Source organism: Salminus brasiliensis, chromosome 22 (assembly GCF_030463535.1).
Source record: "Salminus brasiliensis chromosome 22, fSalBra1.hap2, whole genome shotgun sequence".
Taxonomy (NCBI): domain Eukaryota; kingdom Metazoa; phylum Chordata; class Actinopteri; order Characiformes; family Bryconidae; genus Salminus; species Salminus brasiliensis.
The window spans coordinates 21135791-21161084 of NC_132899.1; the positions used below are offsets into that span (position 1 = coordinate 21135791).

Here is a 25294-nt window from a genome sequence, read left to right on the forward strand (position 1 = left end):
TGTGTTGCAACCAGTGGCACGGGGAAGGGAAAGGGAAGAATGGATTCAATTAAATACCAGCAAACTCTGGAAGCAAATATTATAGCAGTTGTAAAAAGAAGCTGAAGATGGAAAGAGGGAGAAGTCATCAACAGCAGGAAAATGATAATCACACCTTAAAATCCACAGTACTAAAAGCTGAAGGGGTTTCAATGGCCTGCACAGTTCCCTGACCTAAACACCATCAAAAGTGTATGCAAGATGCCAAAGAGTCTCAAAGATTCAGATTCAGTCTGTGGCAATGAAGAATGGGTAACCCCCCCCCCCCCCCCCCCCCCACCACCACCACAAACAAGAATATAAAATTTGGCTTGGCACTTTTAAAATGTTTGATGATACTTTTAAATGGTGACAAATTGCATATCAAGAAAATTATATTTCTGCCATATCACCTACTCCTATTTCTGACTGGTGTTTTAACACATTTAGACAGCAGCAGTGAGTAAGATCTGATAGGGGCTATCTGACCACTTTAGACTTGAACTTCAATAGTTGCACACATTTAAGTCATTAACCACAATTTATTTGTACGAAAATTATGATCAGCTAAAAGTTCACAATTGTGACAGGCCTACTTACTGCAGCTTTATGTGAACTAAACACTGCATTTGTGATGACTATTATTACAACTGTAGAACTAGGGACATCCAGAGAATGGCATCAGCATCACCATAGGTCTCGAAGAACCCACTGGTCTTACTAATCACTCTTTAATTACAAAACTAAAAGAAGATGGACGAGTTCAGTGGTTTATAAGTAATGCATTATGCAACACAGCAGACAGGGAACCTGGCCTGGCACACAGGAAAGCAGTGGAATGTGGAAGTCCTGACAGAGAGCAGAGACAGGTTGGGCTTATCAGATAGGACAGACAAATCCACAAGAGGATTTGTCTGGCCCCATTGCTCAATGCCTTCTGATCATTTCTGGAGGGTCCGCTGGGTTTGGAGAATGTTGTTGGAGAAGTTTAAGCCACTCTTTGGGCATGTCCTTTTGGCGAAGTTGGAACAAGATGTAAATGTGAAAGCCTGGATAAAAACAGCTCAAAATAACTTACTGCTTGAGGCTCAGATTTTCCGTGCAGTAAGAGGAGAGCAGTTTGGTGAATGTGTTCAGTTTAACTACCAAGTCAAGACTGCTAATAAAAAACAAAATGAAATAAGCTGCTTCAGATTTTGTTTAAAATGTAATTATTATTGGTATTGCATAATATTTTATTGCAGAGTATCGTAATGTACTGTATTGTGACTAGCATGCTGGCCTGTGGCTAGTGCATTAACAAAGCTGCGTCTCAGCTCGCCTCTTATCCCCAATCTCGCCACCTCCACTGAGGCCCCGTGTCCACATCTTTTTCCAATGGAAAGTAGGGCTGGGCGATATGGTAAAAAGTACTATATCATGATGTGTAAAGAGATTTTTCAAGATACGCTATTCTTCACAATAGATGTAATCACAGACCAAATACATCAGTAGCAACAGATTCCTAAAAGCTACTGTTCAGATACTCTCCCGTACTGAGTATAGTGAGTTTTACTCAACATCTGCTGCACTTCATTCAGTTCAATTACACTGTTTGTAATGAAACCTGCAGTTAGTTTATTAAGCACTAACAATATCCTAGATATGCCTAGAAAAGCATATTGTGTATCGCGATACGATAAAATATTGTCATTTTGCCCAGCTCTAATGCAAAGCCATATTCAAAAATACATAAATCATACAAGAATTACATGTGTATTACACTTCAGTACACTCAGATATTAAGGTATAAAAACCAGGTAGAATTTGGTTTTTAGAACATGAGATGTAATTTCCTGAATCCCTCCGTACCTTTATCCTGTTTAAAATGAGAAATTAATGTATACGCTCTGAAAAAATATGCTCCAATTAGGCGCAGCTAGTTCTGACAACCTACTGTTGCCCACAGGGTTGTGTGCTTGGGGTCTTAGCGTTGTTACAACAATAAAAGTGTATTTCCTCAGAAATTGCAACAACATTATCCAACATTGTTGTAGGAGCTCCTGTGAAAGAGAGAGATTTACCCCAGGAGCCCATGTAAATTTACTATTGTCTGAATGGAGCTGATGCCATGCTGGAACTCCATGGAAAGTTGCAGAGAGCTAGTCATGATGCCACACGTCAACAGTACTTATAATGAGGTTGTAAAAACGTAGAAAGTAGACAACTTTGTGTGCTGTGTGTTTGCTGGGATCAGGACCACAAGAAGTAACGTTTCCAAACACATATGGACATCAAGCATAAAAACAGCAGTGTATTCTGACTCAACAGCAAGTGTTCAGTAAAATGGAGAACACTCGCTCTGCAGTCTTCTCCTTTTTAAAAATGAGATTTTAATGTACATGCTTTCATTTTTTTGTATTTTTATAATATCAAATTCTTCAATAAACTCAGAATTGAGATATTTACATAGTAATCTGAGCCTGTTTTTATTCGGGTTTGGAAAATGTTGCTATCGACATGAGAGACTGCTGTATCGTATCGATATCTGAAGTTTGTGAATCGTTACACCCCTTTGTGAAATATTCCCTTTACATGGTTTTATGAAAAGTATTTATTTGGGGTAAAAAGTGGTAAACTGGTAGAAATAGAACATTTTAGACTGAAATGAACATTTTACACTGTTTACAGTACTCAGAGGTTCAGACTTACACATGGATGTAGGCTGAATCACAGTTCTGCATACACACACACACACACACACACACACACACACACACACACACACCTACCTCCACCACCTGAACGTAACTTGAGGGAAACCATCCTCTTTCTCCGTCTTTCTCTCCCTCCCACCATCCTCCAGGCAAAGCCTGGGTAATTTTGATCATCTCCCCGACCTCGAACCTCAGCCCCTGCTGATGCTGCTCTCCGCTGAAGGCGTACAAACTTTTACAGTAGGATCCAGACATGGTCAACTTCTCCAAGCGCTCAGTGACAACAGGTTAGCTCGTTTCCCCCCAAAACACACTCAAATTCAGCTTCTTCTTCTTCTTAATGACTCGCGGTATCATTCATCACTTAACACCTCGGCGTTTTCACACAAATCCCGAGACTCCGACTAACGTGCTCCTCTGCCCACACCTCGGTGAAAAAGCAGACGACCCGTCCACCCCACGGCTTTACTCCGCGCGTACTGCCAAAACACGGTAGTGACCCAGCGACTCTACATGCATGGCACAGCCAGGCTGGAGGGAGAGACCCACTGTTTACTTTCCCACCCGTGTTCAGACAGACCCCGCCCTCCTGCGCTGGGATTGGACAGCAGTTCATTTTGACACGCCCTTCATTCGTTTGAGCAGATATGAACAACAAGCCAATCATAGGAAAAGGGGCGGGGTTTGAGGACGAGTGGGAAACAAATAGCGCGTGCGTACACACACACACCCCTTTTCTGAGGCTTTAACTGCATGTTGGTCTCAGACTGCTGTTAATAACGTTTGTTTACTACATTATAATATTACATTTCTGCAGTATGGCACGTTTAGAAATGCATAAAACAAATACAATAATACCAAATTTACTAATAATTAAATTGTTGAAAACATGATTTTTAACAGTCAGACTTCTAGATTTCTAAACATAATTAAATATTTCATAATATTTATTTATTTCTTCACTTTTTTAATTAAATTACACATGTGACGTAAACATCGCTACTTTGGCCACTAGATGGCAGTAGCTCATCACTCTCTGTGATCTATCCTACTGCCAGAGGCCCTTATACACTCAGCACAGAGGTATCCTATTCTGAAGGTGCTTATTGTCTCCATTTGCACTCAAAGCAGCTTAAGTTCTTCATAGAATAGATTCCACAAGATGTTGGCAATATTCCTTTGAGATTTTGATCCATGTTGACATTATTGCATCACACAATTCCAGACCATTTTTCAGATACCCCTTCTTCATGCTGGGACACTGCAACACTGATTTCATCATCATGCTCATTAAACCAGTTTGAGGCAACTTTATCATCAAGCTGGAAGTAGCCATTAGAAGATGGGCAACTACTAGTCATGAAGGGATGCACATGGTCAGCAACAATACTCAAATAGGCTGTGGGATTCAAGCGATGATTGATTGGTAATATCTGACCCAAAGTGGGCCATCAAAAACAGACTGTTGACACAAGGCAGGTTGGGTCTATGGATTCAAGCTGTTGTCGTCAAATTCTGTCCCACCTGAAACTGACATTCATCAGATCAGGCTACGTTTTCCAGGCCTCAACAGTTTTGGTGAGCCTGTGTCCACTGAAGCCTCAGCTTTCAGTTCTTGGCTGACAGAAGCACTGGCTGCCAAACGTGGTCTTCTGCTGTTGTAGCCAAAATAGTCTGTGATTCTGTGTTGAGCTCCCTCATCAACAAAGCATTTCCGTCTGCAGAGCTGCTGCTTTTTTTGTTCGTTTTTTGCCACTAAAAACTTTTTACGTTTTGCTAGAGATCCCAGGAGATCATCAGTACTAGAAATACTCCTCTGGCACCAATATATGCCACGCTGAGTGTCAATGAGATAATTTTTCCCCCATTCTGACGGTTGATGTAAACATTAACCAAATGTGTATCTCCATGATTTTAGATATTAGAACATTTAGAGCTCATGGGGTGGGGTTGGACCCAAGAGCAGAGCTCCTGGTTTATTTATTTTATTTATATATTTAAAGAGAGAGAGAGAGATAAATAAACTGATAAATTGATCATCAGAAAGGTGAACAAGGATGATGCTTAGACTGCTGGAGGCCAGGTTTGAAACAGCAACCCACCGAACCAAAGGTGGAAAAAGGAGTGGGGGAAAAAGGCAGTAACGGCAAACAAAGGAGACGGGGCTGAGAATAAGGCTGTAACTGAAATGCTTGTTAACAGAAATCAAACTTAAAGCAGTGAGCTGAGGCCTTGATTCACACTTTAGACCCAGAGTTTCCCTCCTAAATTGACTTTTCTTTTCTTATTTACCATTTTACCGTCTGCCCCTCTGCCCCCTGTTACGGAAGGGGTGGCAGTATAAACACTGATCTTAAGCAACGCAGAAAACGGCAGGAAAACAAACAAAGGAAAAACCAGGCGTGATGTTAACTCAAACTCAAGACATCAACTCAAATGCTTTTCTCTTTTCTGTTCACAATTTAAACTTTTCTCTTTTCTGTTCACAACTTTTCACTTTTCTGTTCACAACTTAAACCCACTGCTACTGTTCACCCCTCTACAAAGGTGCGACGGGGAAGTGTGTTTGGCTGGGTGTATTTATACCGTGCCACACAGGTGGGTCTGGTCAGCGTTGATTACTGCTCCAACCCCACCAGCTTTTCTAATTTGCTGTCCGGGCCCCCTGCTGGTGACAGGCGTTACATGCTGCCTGCTCACAGGCCCCCTGCTGAACCCTTCCAACTGCACTATTTTTCTCAACATATGATATTATATCATCTCAACACTGATATTGATACTGTCATGTTTGAACCCTTTTAATCTCAGGCTATAGGACTTTCTAATACGGTCTGGTGCAGATTCAAGGCATCAGTGGGAGCCGAGTTAACAGCCCATGAGCTGATTAGCTCTGTATCCGGAATTCTAGCTAGCATCTTCATTGTATTGAGGACAAATAGCAAGGAAATTATTATTTTTAGCTTACATATCAATATTAATTGATCTGGCTCGAGTCATGGTTTGGTATACTGGCAGTAATAGGAAGATGTCAGGCTCCTCATGAACTGGTTCAGCTGAAATGGCCTCTTAGGTGTCTCTTGGAATTCTCTACAGAGGGCAGTCATTTGCAGTTCTATCATTCTGATGTGTGAGAAAAATGTCTACAAGGTCAGAAGTAGCTGTGGTTGAAAGCTTGTATCTCCCATACCTGTACCTGTACCTGTTCCTCCTGTTCAGCCAAAAATGGCCAGGAGCAAATTTCATTCCTCAATTCTGTAATTTAGGAATATCTAATTCAGATTTTCCATGTAGTTGCTGAATTATAAGGACAAAATAAGTCTGGGAGCTCATTACTGAAGAGAAAAACCTGCTGCAGTGTGTGCTTTTCATAGCTGTGGAAAGAAAGACCTCACAGGCCGTACATTGCTTGGTTTGCACTTTAATGGGCAACTGATTAAATTATCTGACTCACTTATGTATTCATGCATAGGAAGGATGTGATGATCCACTTCACCTTTGTCTTCTACTCAGATTCAGCAGCCTATGAAACCAACAGGAAATTTATAAAAGTGTGAACTGTTTTGTGGTATTTTCAGACTTCATAAGACTCTCAGTTGAGAACCCGAACAGAAAAGGCATCACCTTTGCAGCATCGCGGCTCTTGGCTCTCAGCTTGTTGACCTGCGTCTCGGAAATGTCGGCCCGCTCCTCAGCCTCCTCCAGCTCATGCTGCACCTTCCTTAGCTTAGACAGGTGAGTGTTGGCCTGCTCTTCCTGCAGACATATGCAGAACAATAATTAATAAATTAATAAATTACATTTATATGGGGCTTCGTGCTGTATATAAATGTTCTTATTTATACTTATTGATCCGCTCACTCATTTGTTTCTATTTCTCTAAAAAGAAACTTACAGCATCTTCTGCCTGTCGCTTGTAGGCCTTCACTTTTAGCTGAAGCTTATCCACCAGATCCTGGAGTCTCAGGACATTCTTTCTGTCCTCCTCAGTCTGTTTTGTTTTGTTAACAAAAATATTGCTCAGATTTGATTTACTGTTATGGGACATTATATTAAAATAATTTATTTAAAGCAACATCATAGAACAACCACACATATACTTCTAAGTTCTTTAAGGATTCTTTAGTAAATGCAGGGGTTCTGTATAGAGCCTTTTGATTGCATTAAGGTTCCTTTGCATATTTAAACTGTTTTTATATACAAATTCATTGTATGTTCATAATAGAACCTTATAAAGTCAAATGTCAAATCTAAAGTACTGTATAGAACCCCTATTGCAAAAATGGTACCTTTCCCTGTGTCTTTAAAGAGAAAATTTCATAACTGATAAATATGTGTTTTGAGAAGTGTGTAATATTTCAACTATAAAACCAAATTTAAAAGGTATTTCCTAGAATCGTACAAATCAATGACCTTTAGGAACCTTGTGTTGTTTTTAAGAATGTGAGGTAAACTCTACTGACCTGATAGGTGAGCTCCTTAACTCTTCTCTCGTATTTACGAACACTTTTAACAGCTTCTGTCCCACACTTTTGTTCAGCGTCAAGCTCATTCTCCAGTTCACGCACCTAGAAACAAAGAGTGGAACTTGCTTATGTAATGGAACCAGTGTTATTCTGTCTTACTGAATTCTCTGGTGCTCCCTGTGAGGAGTAGTGGTTCATACCCTGGCCTCCAGTTTCTGGAGCTGTTTTTTTCCTCCTTTCATGGCCAGGTTTTCAGCCTCATCCAGACGATGCTGCAGATCTTTTACTGATACCTCCAGGTTCTTCTTCATCCTCTCCAGGTGGCTGCTGGTGTCCTGCTCTTTCTTCAGTTCTTCTGCCATCATGGCAGCCTGCATATACATCCACAAATAATATTTTATAAAACATTTCAAAAACATACTATTCACTCCCCAGACCATACAGACTATATTATATACCAAGACACAGTATATATATTTATTATTATTTTATTATTTTAAAAAATATTATTATTATTATATATTTTAATATACTTTATTTGCATATATATATATATATATATATATATATATATATATATATATATATATATATATACACAGCAGTTCCACTCACTGGTCATTGGACCCAGCAGACTGACTGGGCTTTACTTTCATTTTTTTTTTTTTTTATATATATACTTTTTATTTTTACATATATATATATACACATGTATGTATAATGTTGTACTATTATGTACAGTAGTAGTAATAGTAAAAGAAAATATACAGTGTTTGTCTCCTGATTACGACTGTAGGGATTTTGTGTATTCTGTATTCTTTAGTTATCGACATATATGTAAGCGATCTGTGTTCTGATTGGTTGTCCTGCATTGTAACCGCTCAGCGGTTAAAGCTTAAAGCTATTGATGACAGGTTTGTGGGTTCAATACCTGGGCTCTGCCATTGTTGGGCCCTTGAGCAATAGCTGCCCACCGCTCCGGGCACGTGTGCTCACTGTCCACTGTGTGTGTTTCACTGGTGTGTATGTGTGTGTTCACTGCCAGATGGGATAAAAGCAGAAGCCAAATTCCATCTGTGTCCGTCACAAATGGTGAATATGGTTGTCTTGTCTTATGACCTGGACATTTAACTCTGGGAACATCTTGAACTGGATTAGAAACTTTAGATTATGTTCAGGTTCTTTAAATTATAAGGTTCTTCACATGTACTATACATGTACACAATGGTGTTTAGGTTCTAAAGGTGCTTAAAAGGTTGTACAGGGAACCAAAATTAGTTATTCTATGGAATTGCTCCAAAGTAAAGTATGGTTCTAGAAACATTTTGACTGGGATAAGAACCTTATGTTGAGGTATTTTACACTAAACAAGGTTCTAGACACTCTAAACATTTGCTTGCAGGTTCTTTAGGGAACGTCAAGTGGCTTTTCAGTAAACCCTTTTTAGCACCTATTTTTAAAGTGTATATCAAAGCCACAATATCAATTGTACATTGCAGGCCTAGGATGTAGTAAGGCTGTAAAAGCACTTCAACAGTATAAAGTGAAGTGAGGGATTCAGGGCATTCTTCCTGGAGCTGGTGGATTTTTGACCAGTCGAAAGCTTGTCCTCACTCCAGGCTGTTGGCTTTCCCAGAGTATTTGGACAACAGTAGTCATGGGAGTTAGTCATTGGACCCAGCAGACTGACTGGGCTTTACTTTCAAATGATTAGCCAGCTTTCATAATGCCTCCAGGCCTGCTGTTCGTTTGGCCGAGAGACACTGAGCTACAGAGCCGTGTCCTTGCATGCATAATGGCTAAAGAGTGTATTCAGTTTGTAATTGTATTTTTTTTTAAGGGGGGGAGGGGCAGAAAAATGGAGAAATGGAGGAAAAGACTGTGTGAAGTGAGTATAAAGGAATAGAAGTTGGACAGTTTAAATACAAAAGGCTGTGAGAGAAAATTAAAAGATTAAGTCTTAAAAAGAAGAAGTGAACACGTCATTATAGATGCCAAGAGTCAAGAGAGAACAAACTGTTTTAATAGAGTAAAATGAATCGAGGATTTAGTTCTCGTCTGTTTTTGCTTTTTTAAGGTGGATCTCTCTGTTAAAGATTTCCCGTCTGTCTAGTGCTTGCTGTTGTTGGCCTCAACAAAAATATCTTAAGGATCTGATTCCCAAGCAACACATTTGTTGTGTTAAGCCTCTAACATCACAGAAGGTCAAGGCTTGTAGTTGAGTGTATTGAGAGTAATGTAAAGGAACTTACGTCAGTGATGGCCTTCTTTGCTTTTTCCTCAGCGTTCCTCGCCTCTTGGACGGCTTCCTCTACCTCTCCTTGGAGTTGATTTACATCACACTCCAGCTTCTTCTTGGCATTGAGCAGACTGGTGTTCTAAATTGTGGAGATCATTTTTTATTAAGAAACAATACACAAAAGAGCTTTGCAATGCTGACCTTAATGAGGCCAAAGCAAAGGGAGAAGATTAAAAAAATGGTCTCGGCTATTAATACTGGGGTTGACTCAAGGTTTGTACACTGAAAAAAGGCTCTTTGGTACTGGCCAAACTGTCAACCCCATCTACCCCGTTACACAATACTGACTTGGATGGTTTGAAGAGGAGCGTGACCTTTTAAAGGTCTGGAGGGTTCCAGGTTTCTTTCTCTCCCCCCCGGCATTTTTGATTCATGCATTTCCTCAATTTCTTCTCTTTGCTGTGAGCAGCATGTATGTGCGGAAACCAAGAAAAGAAGATGATGATGTTGACCTGGGAATGCAGGAGGCCCACACGCTCAGTAGCATCCACCAGCTCCTGCTCGGACATTTTCCGGCTTCTCTCCGTCTGCTCCAGAGCAGCTCTCAGCTCCTCTATCTCAGCCTGCATCAGAGCATTCTTCCGCTCCACCATCACTTCCTGCTCCTTCAGGTTTTCCTGAGTTCTGATGGCTTCATCCAGGTGAACGGTTGTATCCTAGACAGAAATGTCAAGCAGATATTTTTACATTTTTTGGAATTATTTTGAAAAATTAAAGTGAACATAATCCAAAAAAAAGAAAAGACTATATAAATATAGTCTATATAGACTATATAAATATTAACAGTATGATAAATCAGTTAATGAAAATAATAACTCTGACTAATTTATTAATATTAATAATAACTCGGATTAATTTTTTTTATTCATTGGATTTATTTAGAAATTGTATTTTTATTGCTTCCATACTTCATACGCCTTTCTAGTTGTTAACTTATATAATTAATATTTTTATTTTGCGTTATGCACAAACATATTGTGTACTGCATTACTTTCAAAACAGCTTTGATTCTTCATGGCATGGATTCCACAAGATGTTGGAAACATTCCTTTGAGACTCTAGTCCATGTTGACAAGATTGGGTTGACACTGAACACTGAGCTCATTGACATGTTCATGAAACCAGTTGGAGATGCCTTTTGTGCGTCTGGTGCATCATCATGCTGGTAGTAGCCATTAGAAGAGTATTTCGTGGTCATGAAGAGATGCACATATTCAGCAACAATCCTCACACAGGCTGTGGGATTCAAGCCATGATTGGTGTTAACTGACTCAAAGTGGGCCATCAAAAACCTCCCACCTCATAAAACCACCTATACCAGCCTGGACTGTCCACTCAAGGCAGGTTGGGTCCATGGATTCATGCTGTTTGTGCCAAATTGTGAGCACAAACTGAGAATTCTCAGCTTTGTGTTCTTGGCTGACAAGAGTGGAATCTGATGTGTTCTTCTGCTATTGTAGCCTTTCTGTCTATTTGGACCTATGCGGAGATGCTTCCCTGCCCACCACAATTTAGTTGAGTTTACTTTGCTTCCTGTACTGAGTTACTGTAGCCTTTCTGTTAGCTCGAACCAGCTTGGCCATATTCCACGGACCCTTTTCTCATCAACAAGTGTGTTTCCGTCTGCAGAACTGAAGCTCATTAGATTTTTTTTACAGCATTCTGAGTACACTGGGTACACAGTCCTGCTAAAAGCAATACAGGAGCTCAGTAGTTCTAGAAATACTCAAACCAGCGTTTCTGACACCAACAATCATGCCATGCTCAAAATCAGTGATCATACTTTGACCATATTTTTAGATGTAAACTTGAAGATATATATATATATATCAGCCAAGATTTGTAAAGTTTACCATTTATAATCCCTGCCTACAATTGATTGAATAAGGATTCATGACCTTTTATGTTCTCTATTAGGTCTACCTTCAAATGGCATTGAACATTTCTCAGTTGTTTCTGGGCCTCAGCCGCATGTCGGTTTGCGTGACTCAGCTGAACCTCCATTTCGTTGAGGTCTCCCTCCATCTTCTTTTTAATTCTCAGAGCATCGTTTCTGCTTCTGATCTCAGCATCCAGCATCGACTGCATGGATTCGATCATGCGCTGGTTGTTGCGTTTGATCTGTTCCATCTCTTCGTCTTTCTCAGCAAGCTTTCTGTCCACCTCAGACTTCACTTGGGTTAGCTCAAGCTGAACACGAAGAATCTTTGATTCCTCATGCTCCAAAGAGGCCTGTGGGGACAAGGAGTGTGGGAAAAAATGCACAAACTCTCAAGACCGTTGTATGTATTGCTTTAAAAAAAAAAAAACTCACCTCTGCTTCTTCTAGAGCAGTCTGAATTTCCATCTTCTCCAAGTCCACTTGCTTTTTTGCCTTCTCAAGCTCATGGATTAGCTTCCCATTTTCACCAATGTGCTCAGTAAGATCGGTTATTTCCTCTGGAGTCACAGCAACATGTATTACAAGCTACACATGAATACCAGAAATAATGTTAATTATTACAACATCATAAAATCGACTTACGCTGCAGGTTCTTGTTCTCTCTACTGAGAGTCTCCAACTGATCCAAGGCCTCTTCGTAAGAGTTTTTCATTTTGAAAAGCTCTGTACTGAGTGAACGAGACTCTTTCAGAGCTCCTTCTAACTCTGCCTGGCTCTCCTCATACTTTTGCTTCCACTCGACTAAAACCTGAAACGAGTTTAAGGTGATCCATCACTCTTGTTGACAGGAAGTATTCCCTTTAAAGTGCATTGTCAGAGTTCAGATTCTCACAGTGTTTTACCTTATCAAAGTTCCTCTGCTTTTTATCAAGGGTGGCTGCTTGTGCATTTGCTCTCTCCACATCAGCCATTAAGTCCTCTACTTCACCTTGCAGTCTCTGCTTGGTCTTCTCAAGAGAGGAGCACTTGGCATTTACAGCCTCAGTCGATTCCTCTGTGTCTTGCAAGCGCTGGGCAAGTTTTTTCCTGTTAGCAAAATAAATGCGAGCATGTTAGGGAGTATGGCAATGCATGTTTTACGATTTGACCAGAATGACCTCTGTGGATTATGTTCTGTACTTGGCCTCCTCAAGCTCCTCTGTGCGCTGAATGGCATCAGTCTCGTATTTGGTTCTCCACTGAGCCACTTCACTATTGGCCTTTGACATCCCTCTCTGGAGTTCAGACTTCGCCTCCTGCTCCTCGTCAAACTGCTCTCGGAGCAGCTCGGCATCATGGCGAGCAGATTGCAGTGCATGTGCTAGAGCATTTTTAGCCTTGAATAATAATAATACAAATAATAATAATAATAATAAGAAAAAGAAAAATATCTTATGGGCTGTAGCTAGTCTCTGCACTAACTTCCTCTCAACACTTTTCACACGACCAGATTTAGAGCTGACAGCAGGTCCAGATATTAAACCTGCCCAATAATGTCTTATTTATTAATGTCAATAATTGCAAGCCATCGGTGATCACTTGGCGAGCTTTCAGATTGCGTCTTTTAGCAGTTCACACATAGCGATCAAGCCAGCGCTGAGTGAACACTGATTTGTCTCTGACTTGAGGCTTTTGTCAGCAATTTCCAACAGTCAGCGACTCGAAATCGGGACTAACATCATGTTGTATGAACCTGGCATTGGAAGCAAGTATTGGCCACTTTATCCACTTTAGGCCCTTTAATGCAACAAGGCTTATTACACACTAAGGCTTACTATTTAGAAACTACAGGGACTTCTTTACAAACTAGTGGGGCTATTCTTTGGTAAAAGAAGCTTGCAACAGTACTTTCAGCCTGCCGGAGGCCCATAGGCTATTGGTTGCCCAGAATGAAAAATTCTAAATAAGTTAAAGAAGAGGTCAAAATAATGGTTTATTTTCTCAAGATTTTGACATTTTGTCCAAAAGATATACTTACTTTCTCAAGATTTGAAATGATTTTGATGAAGTAATGACTTGGTCATCAAAAATAAAATTTCTCATGATTTTATTTGATTTTGCTAAGAAATATGTAATGCTCCTTCACTTTTATTCAAAAAGGCATCACGCCATACTAACGCAACGCCATTAGAACAGCTCAACGCTGTCCGAGTATACATGCTTACTGCCAATTCTCACAATCCCCTGATTGCAGAGCCAGCAGTTGCACCCTTAATTCTGATCTTCAGCTTGCTCCTACAGTTTCCCTTAAGGAAATACCTTCGTTTCTTCTTCCACTTGTCTCTTAAGGTCATCAACCTGTTGGGTAAAACCCAGTTTGGCCCTGGCCATCTGAGCAATCACGGCATCTCTCTCTTCCAGCTGGCGAGAAAACTCTCCTGTTGAAGGAGCAGAGTGAGATATGGTTTCCTACCTCGATAAAGGAATAAATTTGTAAGCATAATTGACTAAAAATGTACCGTTCTCAGTTTGCAGTCTTGCTCTTTGAGCACTGATATCACTGAGCTGACGAGCATTCTCCTCATGCTTGGATTTATATTCACTGAGTTGATCTTCCAGTGAGCGGCACATTTTCTCATAGTTAGCCTATAAAACACAGAAAGCAATGTTTGACGACCATTTCGGTAAGCTATAACTAGCGTAGACAACTGGACACTGAATTTCTGTAACCTTTGACTTTGCCACGGCCTCCATACTGGTGACCAGGTCATCGAGCTCCATTTTATATTCACTCTTCTCTTTCTCCAGTTTCTGTTTAACCCGCTGAAGGTTGTCAATCTGCTCCCCAAGCTCCGCCACAGTGTCTGCATGCTTCTTCCGAAGGCCTGCAGCAGTGGCTTCATGGTGCAGGGTGGACTCTTCGAGATCACGCCGCAGCTTCTGGAAATCTGCCTCGCGTTTCTTGTTCATTTCGATTTGAGCAGCGGTAGCACCACCGGCCTCTTCCAGCTTCTCGCTGACCTCCTCAAGGTCCCGGGAGAGATCAGACCTCTGCTTCTCTGTCTTGGCCCTCGCAGCACGCTCAGTTTCAATCTCCTCCTCTAATTCCTCGATACGCGCCTGTGCAAAGATGTATGATGAGCATCATGGTCTTCCCGCAGATATTTAGGACAGGCCTACCTCTTTTTTTTATGAGCATACCTGGAGCTCCTTTATCTTTTTCTGAAGCTGGGCTCCCACACTTTGTTCATCCTCAATTTTACTAAGTAGCTGGCTTAGCTCAAAATCTTTCCTGGCAAGAAAGGGTACAGTACAGTAACTTCTGTGAAACACTTTCTGTGGTCTCTCATGTAGACGATGTTGCCTATTTTCTTACTTTTTCAGCTTCTCCTCCATTTGTTGCTTGTCATTTTCCAGGTCCATCATGGACTCTTGGGTCAGCTTCAGATCACCCTCAAGCTTTCTCTTTGCTCTCTCGAGATCCATACGGACCTTCTTCTCTTGCTCCAGAGAACCTTCTAGCTGTTGGTACAGAAAAACATAGAAATGTATTCACTTTCAATTCTAATCTGTACAAGATAAGCCTTCTTTAAAACTCACTTCATCCACTTGTTGTTCAAGTTTGCTCTTGGCTTTTGTCAGTGTGTTGACTTTGTCTTCTTCTGCCTGGAGATCATCAAGTGTTTGCTGATGAACCTCTTGGAGAGCTTTCTTTTCCTTTGACAATTTTGCAATACTTTCATCCATGTTGGTCATTTCCTCAGTTAGATTCTTTACCTAAATTAAATAAGAAAAATTGTCATTAAATTAAATAAACCCCTCGTTTTATATAACTGTTCAAGCTAAAAAGGTTTTTCCACCTCTACATCATACCCGCCCAGCGCTGGCCGTCACATGGACTTCATTTAGCCCCAAAAGAGCTGTTTAAAAAAAATGGTTTAGTCCATCTAATTTGGCCCAAATTTAGGCCTAATGTGGACGTCTTTTTCGGCTCACATATAGCCCTAATATATCCATGAAAAAAAATTGATGAAATCGTCATGCCAACTTAACTAGTCTAGAAACAGATTTTCACCTTTCACTTTTCATCCAATATCAACATTGTCCAATGTCTTTTCAGCAAGTTTTTTGCTGGGTGGGTAAGAATTACCTTGTTCTCAGTAGCATGTTTCTCCTTTTCCACTTTGGCTAAAGTGAGCTCCAGATCATCAATATCTTTTTTCAACTCTGAGCACTCATCCTCCAGTTTTCTTTTTTTAGCAGTGAGCTCTGCATTCATCTCCTCCTCATCTTCCAACCTCTCGTTTAGCTCTTTGACTTTGCCCTCCATCTGGATCTTACTTTTGATGAGGCCTTCACACCTCTCCTCAGCATCAGACAAGTTCTCGGCTACCTGTGAATGTCAAACCCAGTAGAAATTAGACATGTTCAGTTATGTAATGTCATTGCAGTTCAGCTCTGTTCAGTTCCAATTTAATTGTGCATTGAAGTCTTAGACCAAAGCCTGAAATGAGAACCATGACCATCATAATTGAAACAATATAATGTAAACCATCATAAATCTGTTGCGTCTTTATATTTGGTTTTGTATTTGTCATTATCTAAAAGTTTATTTGAAAACATTTTTAAAAATATATCATGCTCTAAATTATTTACTATATAAACAGATTAGCTAATTAACTGCACATACACTATGTGGACAATAATATTGGGACACCTGCTCATTCATTGTTTCTTCTGAAATCAGGGGTTTTAAAGAGTTTATCATGTCTCTATTGTCTGGGAAGTCTTTCTACAAAATATTGGAGCATTGCTGAGATGATTTGATTGCATTCAGCGACAAGCGCATTAGATAGGTCAGGATGTTGAATGATCCCCACCTCATCCCCAACTCATCCCAAAAAGTACTGGATGAAGTACTCCAGAGAAATCAGTTCCACTGCTCCAAGCTGGGTATCTGAATGCATTAATTAGAAGAAAGTGTCCACAAACATTTGGACATGTAATGTAAACCACTTGGAAAGAATAATGTAGGTTTTCAGTCTGGTAAAGAATGCTGGGGTTCATGCAAATATAGCAAATAAACTCTGGTGTAGTTGGTAATTGTGGTAATTATGGGAAATGTGAGCTTTACTGAGCTTTACTTTGGATCATGATAAACTTGTTTATTGCATTATTCTGCATACAGTAATTGTCTGTATAAAGCATTTCGTGACATCAAGCCATGCCATGTTCGTCCACTGCATGACTACGAATCCAAATGTAAGGAAACAGACTACTGTGTGTCACTCACAGCTTGAACTTGAAGCTGCAGGTCATTCTTGTCTTGGAGAAGAGTCACCATTTTGGTTTCAAGCTCCTTCTTCTTGGCCTCGGCCTTTGCCAGGTCATCTTTGCATTTAGTAAACTCCACCTTCATGGTGGCCATCTCCTTCTCAGTCTCTGCAGTTTTGAGGAGCGGCTTGATCTTAAAGTAGAGCTTCATCCACGGCCAGTGTTTCACGTTCATGAATGCGCGGATGTTGTACTGAACTATATAAATGGACTCTCTGCAAAGACAGTGATCGTATCGTGTTTACAATCCGCATTAATACCACGATCGTGGAAAGATCTATTCAAATGATTGACGATTGAAGTCAACTCAACCTTCTCTCCATCATCATGGAGAACTCTGTCCTCATGAGGAAGCCCCTGCACAGTGCCTGAGTGATGGTGACCAGAGCTGCTAGTTTGTCGTCCCTCATCTCTTCTAGCGCTCCCAGAAGGCCAGCCTTGAAAAACACCTGTAGAGTATCAGTGAATAGGGGGAAAGTAATATCTTGGTGCAGCACCAGTGTTATTATTTTAAGTGTTGGTATTCACACTTGCCTTAGTGTGTCCAAATTTATACTGGGTATGATCCACATTTATTGACCCCAGGAGCTTCTCTGCAGCTTTCTTGTTGTCAATGAACTGACCTTCTGGGATGACACTTGCATTTAGTACTTTGTACCTTGAAATAGAATAATTGAAATTAAATTAAATTAAATCTAATCAATTTATTAAACAAATAAGCAGAGCATGTATGGCATTTGACTGTGCAAATAATACTATAACGCTAAAAGTTCAGTTGTTGTATTATGGTGTTCTAAGATATTATATATATATATATATATAATACAATTGGCTTAATCTTCTCTGAAAAACATTAATATTTTAATAAACATAATTCAGTAATAAGTGATTTTGTGTATGTCAATCTCTCTTTAAAGAAACCCAGTAATACTTATTATAGTAATATTATTATTGTTATTATCCAACACCTGAGCTGTGCCCTCTTCACTATCCCCTACATGAGAAAATCCAGATCACTATATAGAGCAGTGGAACAGCACAGGGAATAAAATTTAACAAGGTAGTGATGATTTTAGACACCTCGTTATGTGTGACCTTCACGTTGCATAAACAATCTGAATGTCGGTCTTCCTCAGAGACCAAAACCATCAAACCATTTTGGGTACTCTATGTCTGCTAGTGTACACTGCTTGTAAATGTCTTAATGTGGTGCACTGTGGGATTGTTCAGCACTATGTTTTTTTTTTTTGTACTTTCCCCTCATCACATGTATGATGCTGATGCAACATCATAGGGCAACCAACACGCTCAGAGTAAAGCGGCAGGTCTCCAGCCCTGCAACAGCAACTGATAGCGTGGCACGGAGCATCACACGGATGTAATATGAAGGCAGAGAGCACTCTACTCACCCCGCATTTATTGTGCATGCTTTGTGTAGCAATATGCTATGTGGTCATCTGTCCTAAGATAAATAAAAAGCCCCCTTTTATCCTTTTGCTTACCTTTGCTTAAAGTCTCCATACAGAATCCTGCTTGGGAAACCTTTCCTGCAGATCCTGATTCCCTCCAACACACCATTGCATCTCAGCTGATGGATAACCAGATGGTTCTCCATTACACCTGCCATATATTATTGGAATTATTAACAAGTTCCACAATACCCATCACAGCCAGAATGAATATACTGCATTTACCTGGAGTTTTACTCTCATTAGGAATAATGCATCTCACAAAATGGGGATGAGTGCTTCTCAAATTGGTCATCAGCTTCCCAAGGTTTTCCTGTGGAGCAGGTTTGCTGTATTTACTTTGCTCATTTCCAAACCTCAGGAGGGTTAGAAGCGCGAATGGCACATATGATCAAGCGCCTTGTTCTCAGTATCATGCAGCGAGTCTGAGCTTCACGACTCACCCTGAAGAGAGCTGACACGGTCTGGAAAGAAGAGCCTTTCTTCTTTGTTGCTTTCTTTCCACCAGCTCCACCAGCTCCTCCTCCTCCTCCACCGCTCTCTACAAAGCAGTGACAGTTGACACATGACAACTGGAAGTCATCCGAGCAGAAGTGACATATAGATCACAATTACATAGATGAGCATACCTTCTGCAGAGGCATAACTGGAATAAAGGAAAGCCAGCAACTTCAAAGCCGACTTTTGATAGAGCTGCACCACAGTTTCATTCAGGGGATCTTTGTTCTTATCCAGCCAGCCTGTGATATTGTAGTCGACAGTGCCAGCGTAGTGGACCAAGGAGAAGTGAGCCTCTGCCTTGCCTTTGACAAGCTTGGGCTTCTGGAAAATGCTTGTTTTACCAAGATGCTGATCATAGAGCTTGTTCTTGAAGGTAGTGTCGGATGCCTTGGGGAACATGCACTCCTCCTCGAGAATGGAGAAGATGCCCATTGGCTGCAAATTGAAACAGGATGCTGTTTTATGAAAAAGATCAAAATGCCCTGGTCAAAAAGGTGAAAATAATCTGGCTCATACCTTCTCGATAAGCTCAATGCAAGCAGCTAGATCCATTCCAAAGTCAATAAATTCCCACTCTATCCCTTCCTTTTTATACTCCTCTTGCTCAAGCACAAACATGTGGTGGTTGAAAAACTGTTGCAGTTTTTCGTTGGTGAAGTTGATGCAGAGCTGCTCCAGACTGTTGAACTGCAAGCGATTCATCAGAAATTCATCAGCTGGCACACTTATGAGCGCACACTGTAGTTTGGCTTCATTAAACTGTGGCGGTACACTTACATCAAATATTTCAAATCCAGCAATGTCAAGGACACCAATAAAGAACTGCCTTGGTTGCTTTGTGTCCAACATCTGATTGATGCGAAGGACCATCCACAGGAACATCTTCTCATAGACTGACTTTGCCAGTGCTCCAATAGAGTTATAAACCTTCAAGAAACACATTTGCATTTTATTATGGTCATATCTATACACACACACTTATGTACATTATATACATTCTCTTTCTCTATATAAAAATTACTATTTTGATATATTTTGATATATTTTTTTCCTGAGTGTGGTGATCTTTTCCATTCATTATCAAGATTGAAACTGTTATTGATCTTAAATATATCAGAACAAAGTACAATATGAGATGATAGGCTTCTTATTTACAACTACAGATATGTGTTACAGTCTAATATTCAATGTATTCTAGGGCAGTTTTCATTCGCATCAGAGGGGGCAATAAAATACTGCCACACTTCACATGGCATTTTCCCAGCATTGCAGCTGGCACCCTCACTTCCATCATGTAAACCTCACTTCCATCATGATTTCTAATAGAACTTACTGCTGTTTGCGGAAATGACGGCAAATCAAAAGTTTGAAAATGGACCAGAGAACAAAACGTCTTGACAGTATATCTACATATCATCCTCGCTTCGTCTTATTTACACTGTCCCTACCTAGAGCAACATTTTTGTTCTAAAAAGGACACTGAGGACAAGCCATTTAACCAAACCACAGCTGAAGATTAAGACGGATATATGTACCTGTTGGACTGTTTGTCCCTTGGTGACATACTCATTTCCAACCTTCACTCTGGGGTAACACAGTGCTTTCAGCAGGTCTGCAGAGTTCAGGCCCATGAGGTAAGCTGCTTTGTCAGCATCTGTAGCATCAGAAACACAGAGTACGAGTTAGTGTGTATATTGTGGAATCCTCCAGTGTTTCTCACATTCATTTATATGGATCTTGTACCCTCTGTGCCATCAGGCTCGGCCTGCTCCTCTCTCTGTTTCTGCTTGAACTTCATGTTGCCGTAGTGCAGCACGGCACCAGTCAGTTTATATATGCCGATTTTCTCGTCTACCGTAAAACCGAGGATGTCCACTGCACTCTAAATAGGGAGTAAATACACAAAGGAATAAAAATAGTTAGGATAAAATTCTTTCAGGGGTGGTAATGTGTGATATATATGTAGAAGAGGTGAGCTCACATCTGTGGCCAGAAGTTCTTCACTGTCATTAATGCTGGCAACATTGATCTCCCCTTGACTTATAAACGGATAGTCAAAAGGGTTGGTGGTTATGAGGAGTGTCTCTGAAATTAGCAGATGTATCATTTGTTAGGTGACAGGTCATAGGAGATCAGCAGCTAGTACCTAATTCCATTTAATAATATTTTAGATTCATGTATTCATGGTTTTACTTCTAGTAGTATTCAAGTAATACTGAGCTACACTATATGTCCACGTCTAATGAACGCAATCAGCTACTTTAAGTTGCACCCATTGCTGACACAGATGTTCAAATGCACACACACAGCTTGTCTAGACCCTGTAGAGAAGTACTGACAATAGAATATTATTGGCACCATGCTGCCTAATGCCAGGTGTAAGCTAGAGGGATATAGCGCCCACCCCCCCCCCCCCCCCCCCCGGGCTCAGTCCAACATCTTTGGCATGAGTTGGGGAGTTGGGGATGAGGTGGGGTGGTGATCATCCAACAGCCTGACCTCACTAACACTCTTGTCGTCAAATGCAGCAATGCTCCAAAAGTACAAAGCCTTCCCTGGACAGTAGAGGCGGGTACTCCAACAAAAGCAGGATAAATTCTTTTTAATACTTGATTTCAGAAGAAAATGAATAAATAGGTGTCCCGTTACTTTTGTCCACATGGTGTGCTTCAAAAGTTAGTAACATTTAGTTATTAATTTCTCCATTGTGCATAACTCCATATATCTTATCTTATCTTTACTTTGCTGTAGAGTTCGGACCTTGCCATAAGAATATGATTTTATGAGCTGGACTTCAGGAGACTTCTGCCTTGGGCTAGAGGGCCAGACCCCCCTCTGGTAAGTGGAGCTAGGACCGAAACACATTACTACAAGGGAGGAGACCAGGTGGTGGTGGGATGCAGAAACGCCACCATGAAAAGGTTTAGGGTGGGTATTTATAGGATGATATATTTAGAAGAGGAGGTGCTTCAGAGGGGCTTCTCCCAAAGCAATCAGTTATTTCATAACTCCACAACAACACTTTTGATTGCATATGGATTTAGGCTACTCTACACACTTCTTGATACAGACAGAGTCCACCATTTTCCAATATTCCTGCATAATTAAATGATTATAATGAAAACAGAGTAATTCTGTAAAAGTTATTATATGAAATGGTTCCATATGCATGTCCTGATGTCTGAGGCTTTGAACTCTGAGAGTAGATTTTTTTGTCCTGAAATATATATATATATATATATATATATATATATATATATATATATATATATATATATATATATATTAAAAACAGTCATGGTAGAGAATGACATTACAAAAGGTAAACAAAATAGTGTAAGAAGCAAAATTTACTCTCCAAAGAAATTCTCCTTCACCACTACTTTACCATCAGCATTAACCCCTCACTAACCCCACCCTAAGGTGTAATATTCAGTAACTACAGGGACATCTGTGCAAACCCATCAGCAGTTTATAGGCTGTTTAAGGGGTTAAATATAAAACTAGAATAAATAAAGTTTAGTAGAATAAATAAAATGACTACATGACTTCTGTCACCTCCAAGGTCATTGGTAGATGTATCTACAAGGCACCAGGTCACACCGAACCACTCAGAAATGACCTTGTTAACATTTCAGTAATTGGATCATGCAGGGAGTTTCAATCAGCAACAACAAGTAAAAAGTTGCAAGTAAAAGCTGTAATTTTACCTATCAGCTCAGGTTTCTTATTGGACATGATCTGATAGAAGATGTGATAGCTTCTTTCTGCAGAGAGCTGGAAGGTGACTCTCGACTTTTCCAGCAAATCTGTGAATAAAAAACACACTGACTTGCATTCAAGGATAATTACATATACCCCAAAGTCACTGATGGTAAGAATGGAATAATGATATGAAGCAAAATAAACAACTTACAAGTCTCAATATCAGCAGAAGACAGTTTTCCTGATGTCCCAAAGTGAATTCGGATGAATTTTCCCTGGAGAAGATTTGATATGATATGATTGAGCGTGTCATTTCAGGAGGAGATTGAAATGGCATGCTGAGAGAAAACTATTCCCGAGACCACAAGACTACGAGCTAGTTTTTGATAAATATCCAATCATTTAACTCACAAAGCGAGAGGAGTTGTCGTTCCTGACGGTCTTGGCATTACCGAAGGCCTCAAGTAGAGGGTTAGCAGAGATGATCTGATCCTCCAGTGTACCCTGCAGAAGAGACCAGTGCAGATATTCAGCTCTAAATAAATAAAAAATATATTATGTAGTAATACTAGTGTAAATATGATGTGTGCTGAAAGTTTGGTTTTGAAAGCTCCTACCTGCATTTTGCCAGAGGCTGGAAGCTCTTTCTTCTTGTCTCCTGATACAGCAATTGTTGCAAAGTACTGGATGACACGTTTTGTGTTCACAGTCTTTCCTGCCCCAGATTCTCCACTTAAAAGAAAGCAGGTCATACATTTGGTATGAGCTTCCTTAAATGAGACATCCTTGGTGTATATCATCGCTGTTCAACACACTTAAAAAAAAGTTCTTAAGTGGTCTTGGTGTGGGTGTGTGGTTCTCAGAAATCTTATATCATGCTATTGTAGATTAATTTGGTGAAGATTTTAAATCGATGGATCCTCAATGATGGATCATTTACCCCAGATGCAGCCAAGTCGATCAGCCAAGACATATTTGATATCTGTTGTTCAAAATGCAATAAAATCTTCATTTGTTTTAAGTAGACAAACTGAGACGCTTCAAAACACAGTTCCAATATAAGCCTAAAATTGACATAAAAAGGCCAATCCATGCTGTTTTACAAAATGATATATTTTTGAATAAACTTGTTTATTTACCCTTTCAACAATTCTTTAAGCAAATTTATTAATGATTTCAAGATGAGATTGGGGACAAGTCAATTGATTGTTAGCAACATTAGCCTAGCATCTCCAAATGTAAATTAAAGAAGAACCTCAGGTACCAAACGTGTCGGCATTTGGGGTCAGTGATAAGTTTTTTCATTAATTTTTTTTTCAAGCTGTTTAAACCCAAAAAGGCTTTTCACGCATCATATTTAGAAAAGTATTCTTTAACAAACCATCCACTGAAAGGTTCTCTAAGGAAAAAGTGTATCCTCTACATCAATAAAAAAGAGGTCCTTTAGTAAAAAGAAATGTCCTTTAGTAAAAGCAATAGTTAGAAAGCAATAGTTTAAAGCTTAAATGGTTCTTCTGTATGATGGAGAACCACTTACACGTGGTTCTTTAAAGATTATTCTATATAGGACCAGAAATTATTATGTATAGGAACAAAAAGACTTTGAATATTGTTCATTCAACTGATATGGTTTACTTACGTGATCAAGATTGACTGGTTTTCTCTACCTGCATGTAAAAATACAGTAATTTGATGTTAAAAATGTTATTTTTTGTTATTTTAATAAGACACACACACAAGTTCTGAGTAGGTTCTTACTCAGACATTCATGAAGCAAATTTTCATGAATGTTTGAGTGAATGAGAGAAAAAGTAGGTAGAATTTTCAAAAAGTAATTTACCAGTGAGCATGGACTGGTAGGCATTGTCAGAGATGGAGAAAATGTGGGGTGGGGCCTCCTGACGCTTCTTGCCTCTGTAGGCGACTACCACCTCCTGATTATACACTGGAAGCCACTTGTAGGGGTTCACAGTGACACAGAACAAGCCAGAGTAGGTCTGCAACATTCATTTAACATTCAGCCGTCATCCCCCAACCTGAATTCTGATTATATTAAACATAAAAGACGTTACTTAGTTCAAATAAAGTCTCATCCAAAAGTCCTACATAAATCATCCATGCTGCATAGCGCTCTTTGAGGTTATACAGCACAGAAGCTTCATTGAGGTGGGTCATCATGGCCATGTCCTCAATTTTATCGAACTTTGGTGGATTCATTGGGAAGACCTGGTCATCCTTCACAGTGACACTCTAAAGCAGAGAACAGCATTAGAAATGTTCATCTTTTTATTTCACTCCAATTTCATTCATACACTCACTCTACCGCTCTCTTCAGCATTCAGGACACATCTCATTTTTTTTCATTGGATTTTTTTCCAGCGTCCTAACCATGGGTTGAAATATGAAGTCATATCAGAATCATCTCATCACTTTATTCACTACAAAATCATTTTTAAATAAGTGAAAACTATGTTAAATGGTGAACTGTGTTCATATATACCTGTGTTCATAGTGTTCAAGAGCTGGTCAGCGCTCTTACCTGGCCTGACTCGGTTTTTACAGTGGCTTTGCCACCATCTTTGCTCTGGATGGTGCCTTTGACATACAGCTCTTTGGGATCAGCCACAAACACCGCAGTTTTAGCGTCAAAGGGCTTGTTCTGAGCCTCGACACGTTCCCTCTCTGGCTTTCGGAGATATGGTGCTGCCTCGCCAAACACCGCCATTTCAGCATCAGTGCTCATGCCTGCAGGGTGTTCTGTAGAAGCCTTCAAACAGGTGAGCTCATAGCTTAAGTTACCTTAAGTATGTTTAATCTTATAGCATTCATATATAATTACTCGGAATCTTTACTAGCTTTAATATATTTTCACTTACCAAGATATAATTTTCTGCACCATTCTATTAGACCTATTACATTTACATTTAAGGCATTTAGCAGACCCTCTT

The 25294-nt window shown here is 40.0% G+C and overlaps 2 protein-coding genes across 2 annotated transcripts in view; both read right to left on the reverse strand.

The window, feature by feature from the left end:
* The window catches only part of LOC140544018 (growth arrest-specific protein 7-like), a 55441-nt gene extending 52213 nt beyond the window's left edge, over positions 1-3228 (reverse strand). Inside the window, exon 1 of the mRNA XM_072667367.1 lies at positions 2790-3228. Within this exon, the coding sequence (XP_072523468.1) occupies positions 2790-2969 (180 nt within the window). The 5' untranslated portion in view covers positions 2970-3228. The remainder of the gene's footprint in view (positions 1-2789) is intronic.
* A 2988-nt stretch (positions 3229-6216) lies between these two features.
* On the reverse strand, positions 6217-25089 carry LOC140544426 (myosin-4-like). Its single transcript, XM_072667947.1, has 39 exons — positions 24886-25089; positions 24453-24596; positions 24187-24343; positions 23986-24013; positions 22964-23078; positions 22758-22850; positions 22558-22621; positions 22352-22450; positions 20623-20726; positions 20385-20523; positions 20177-20295; positions 19419-19568; positions 19158-19328; positions 18770-19076; positions 18584-18663; positions 18366-18453; positions 18174-18291; positions 17206-17329; positions 16984-17120; positions 16631-16886; positions 15488-15730; positions 14938-15114; positions 14714-14859; positions 14539-14629; positions 14068-14457; positions 13857-13983; positions 13657-13775; positions 12538-12734; positions 12261-12444; positions 12001-12166; positions 11791-11915; positions 11400-11708; positions 9929-10132; positions 9430-9555; positions 7378-7548; positions 7175-7279; positions 6607-6702; positions 6336-6467; positions 6217-6234 (listed from the first exon to the last, which is right to left on the reverse strand). Exons 1-39 carry the CDS (start codon positions 25087-25089, stop codon positions 6217-6219), a joined length of 5823 nt encoding a protein of 1940 aa, XP_072524048.1.
* Positions 25090-25294: the final 205 nt, after the last annotated feature.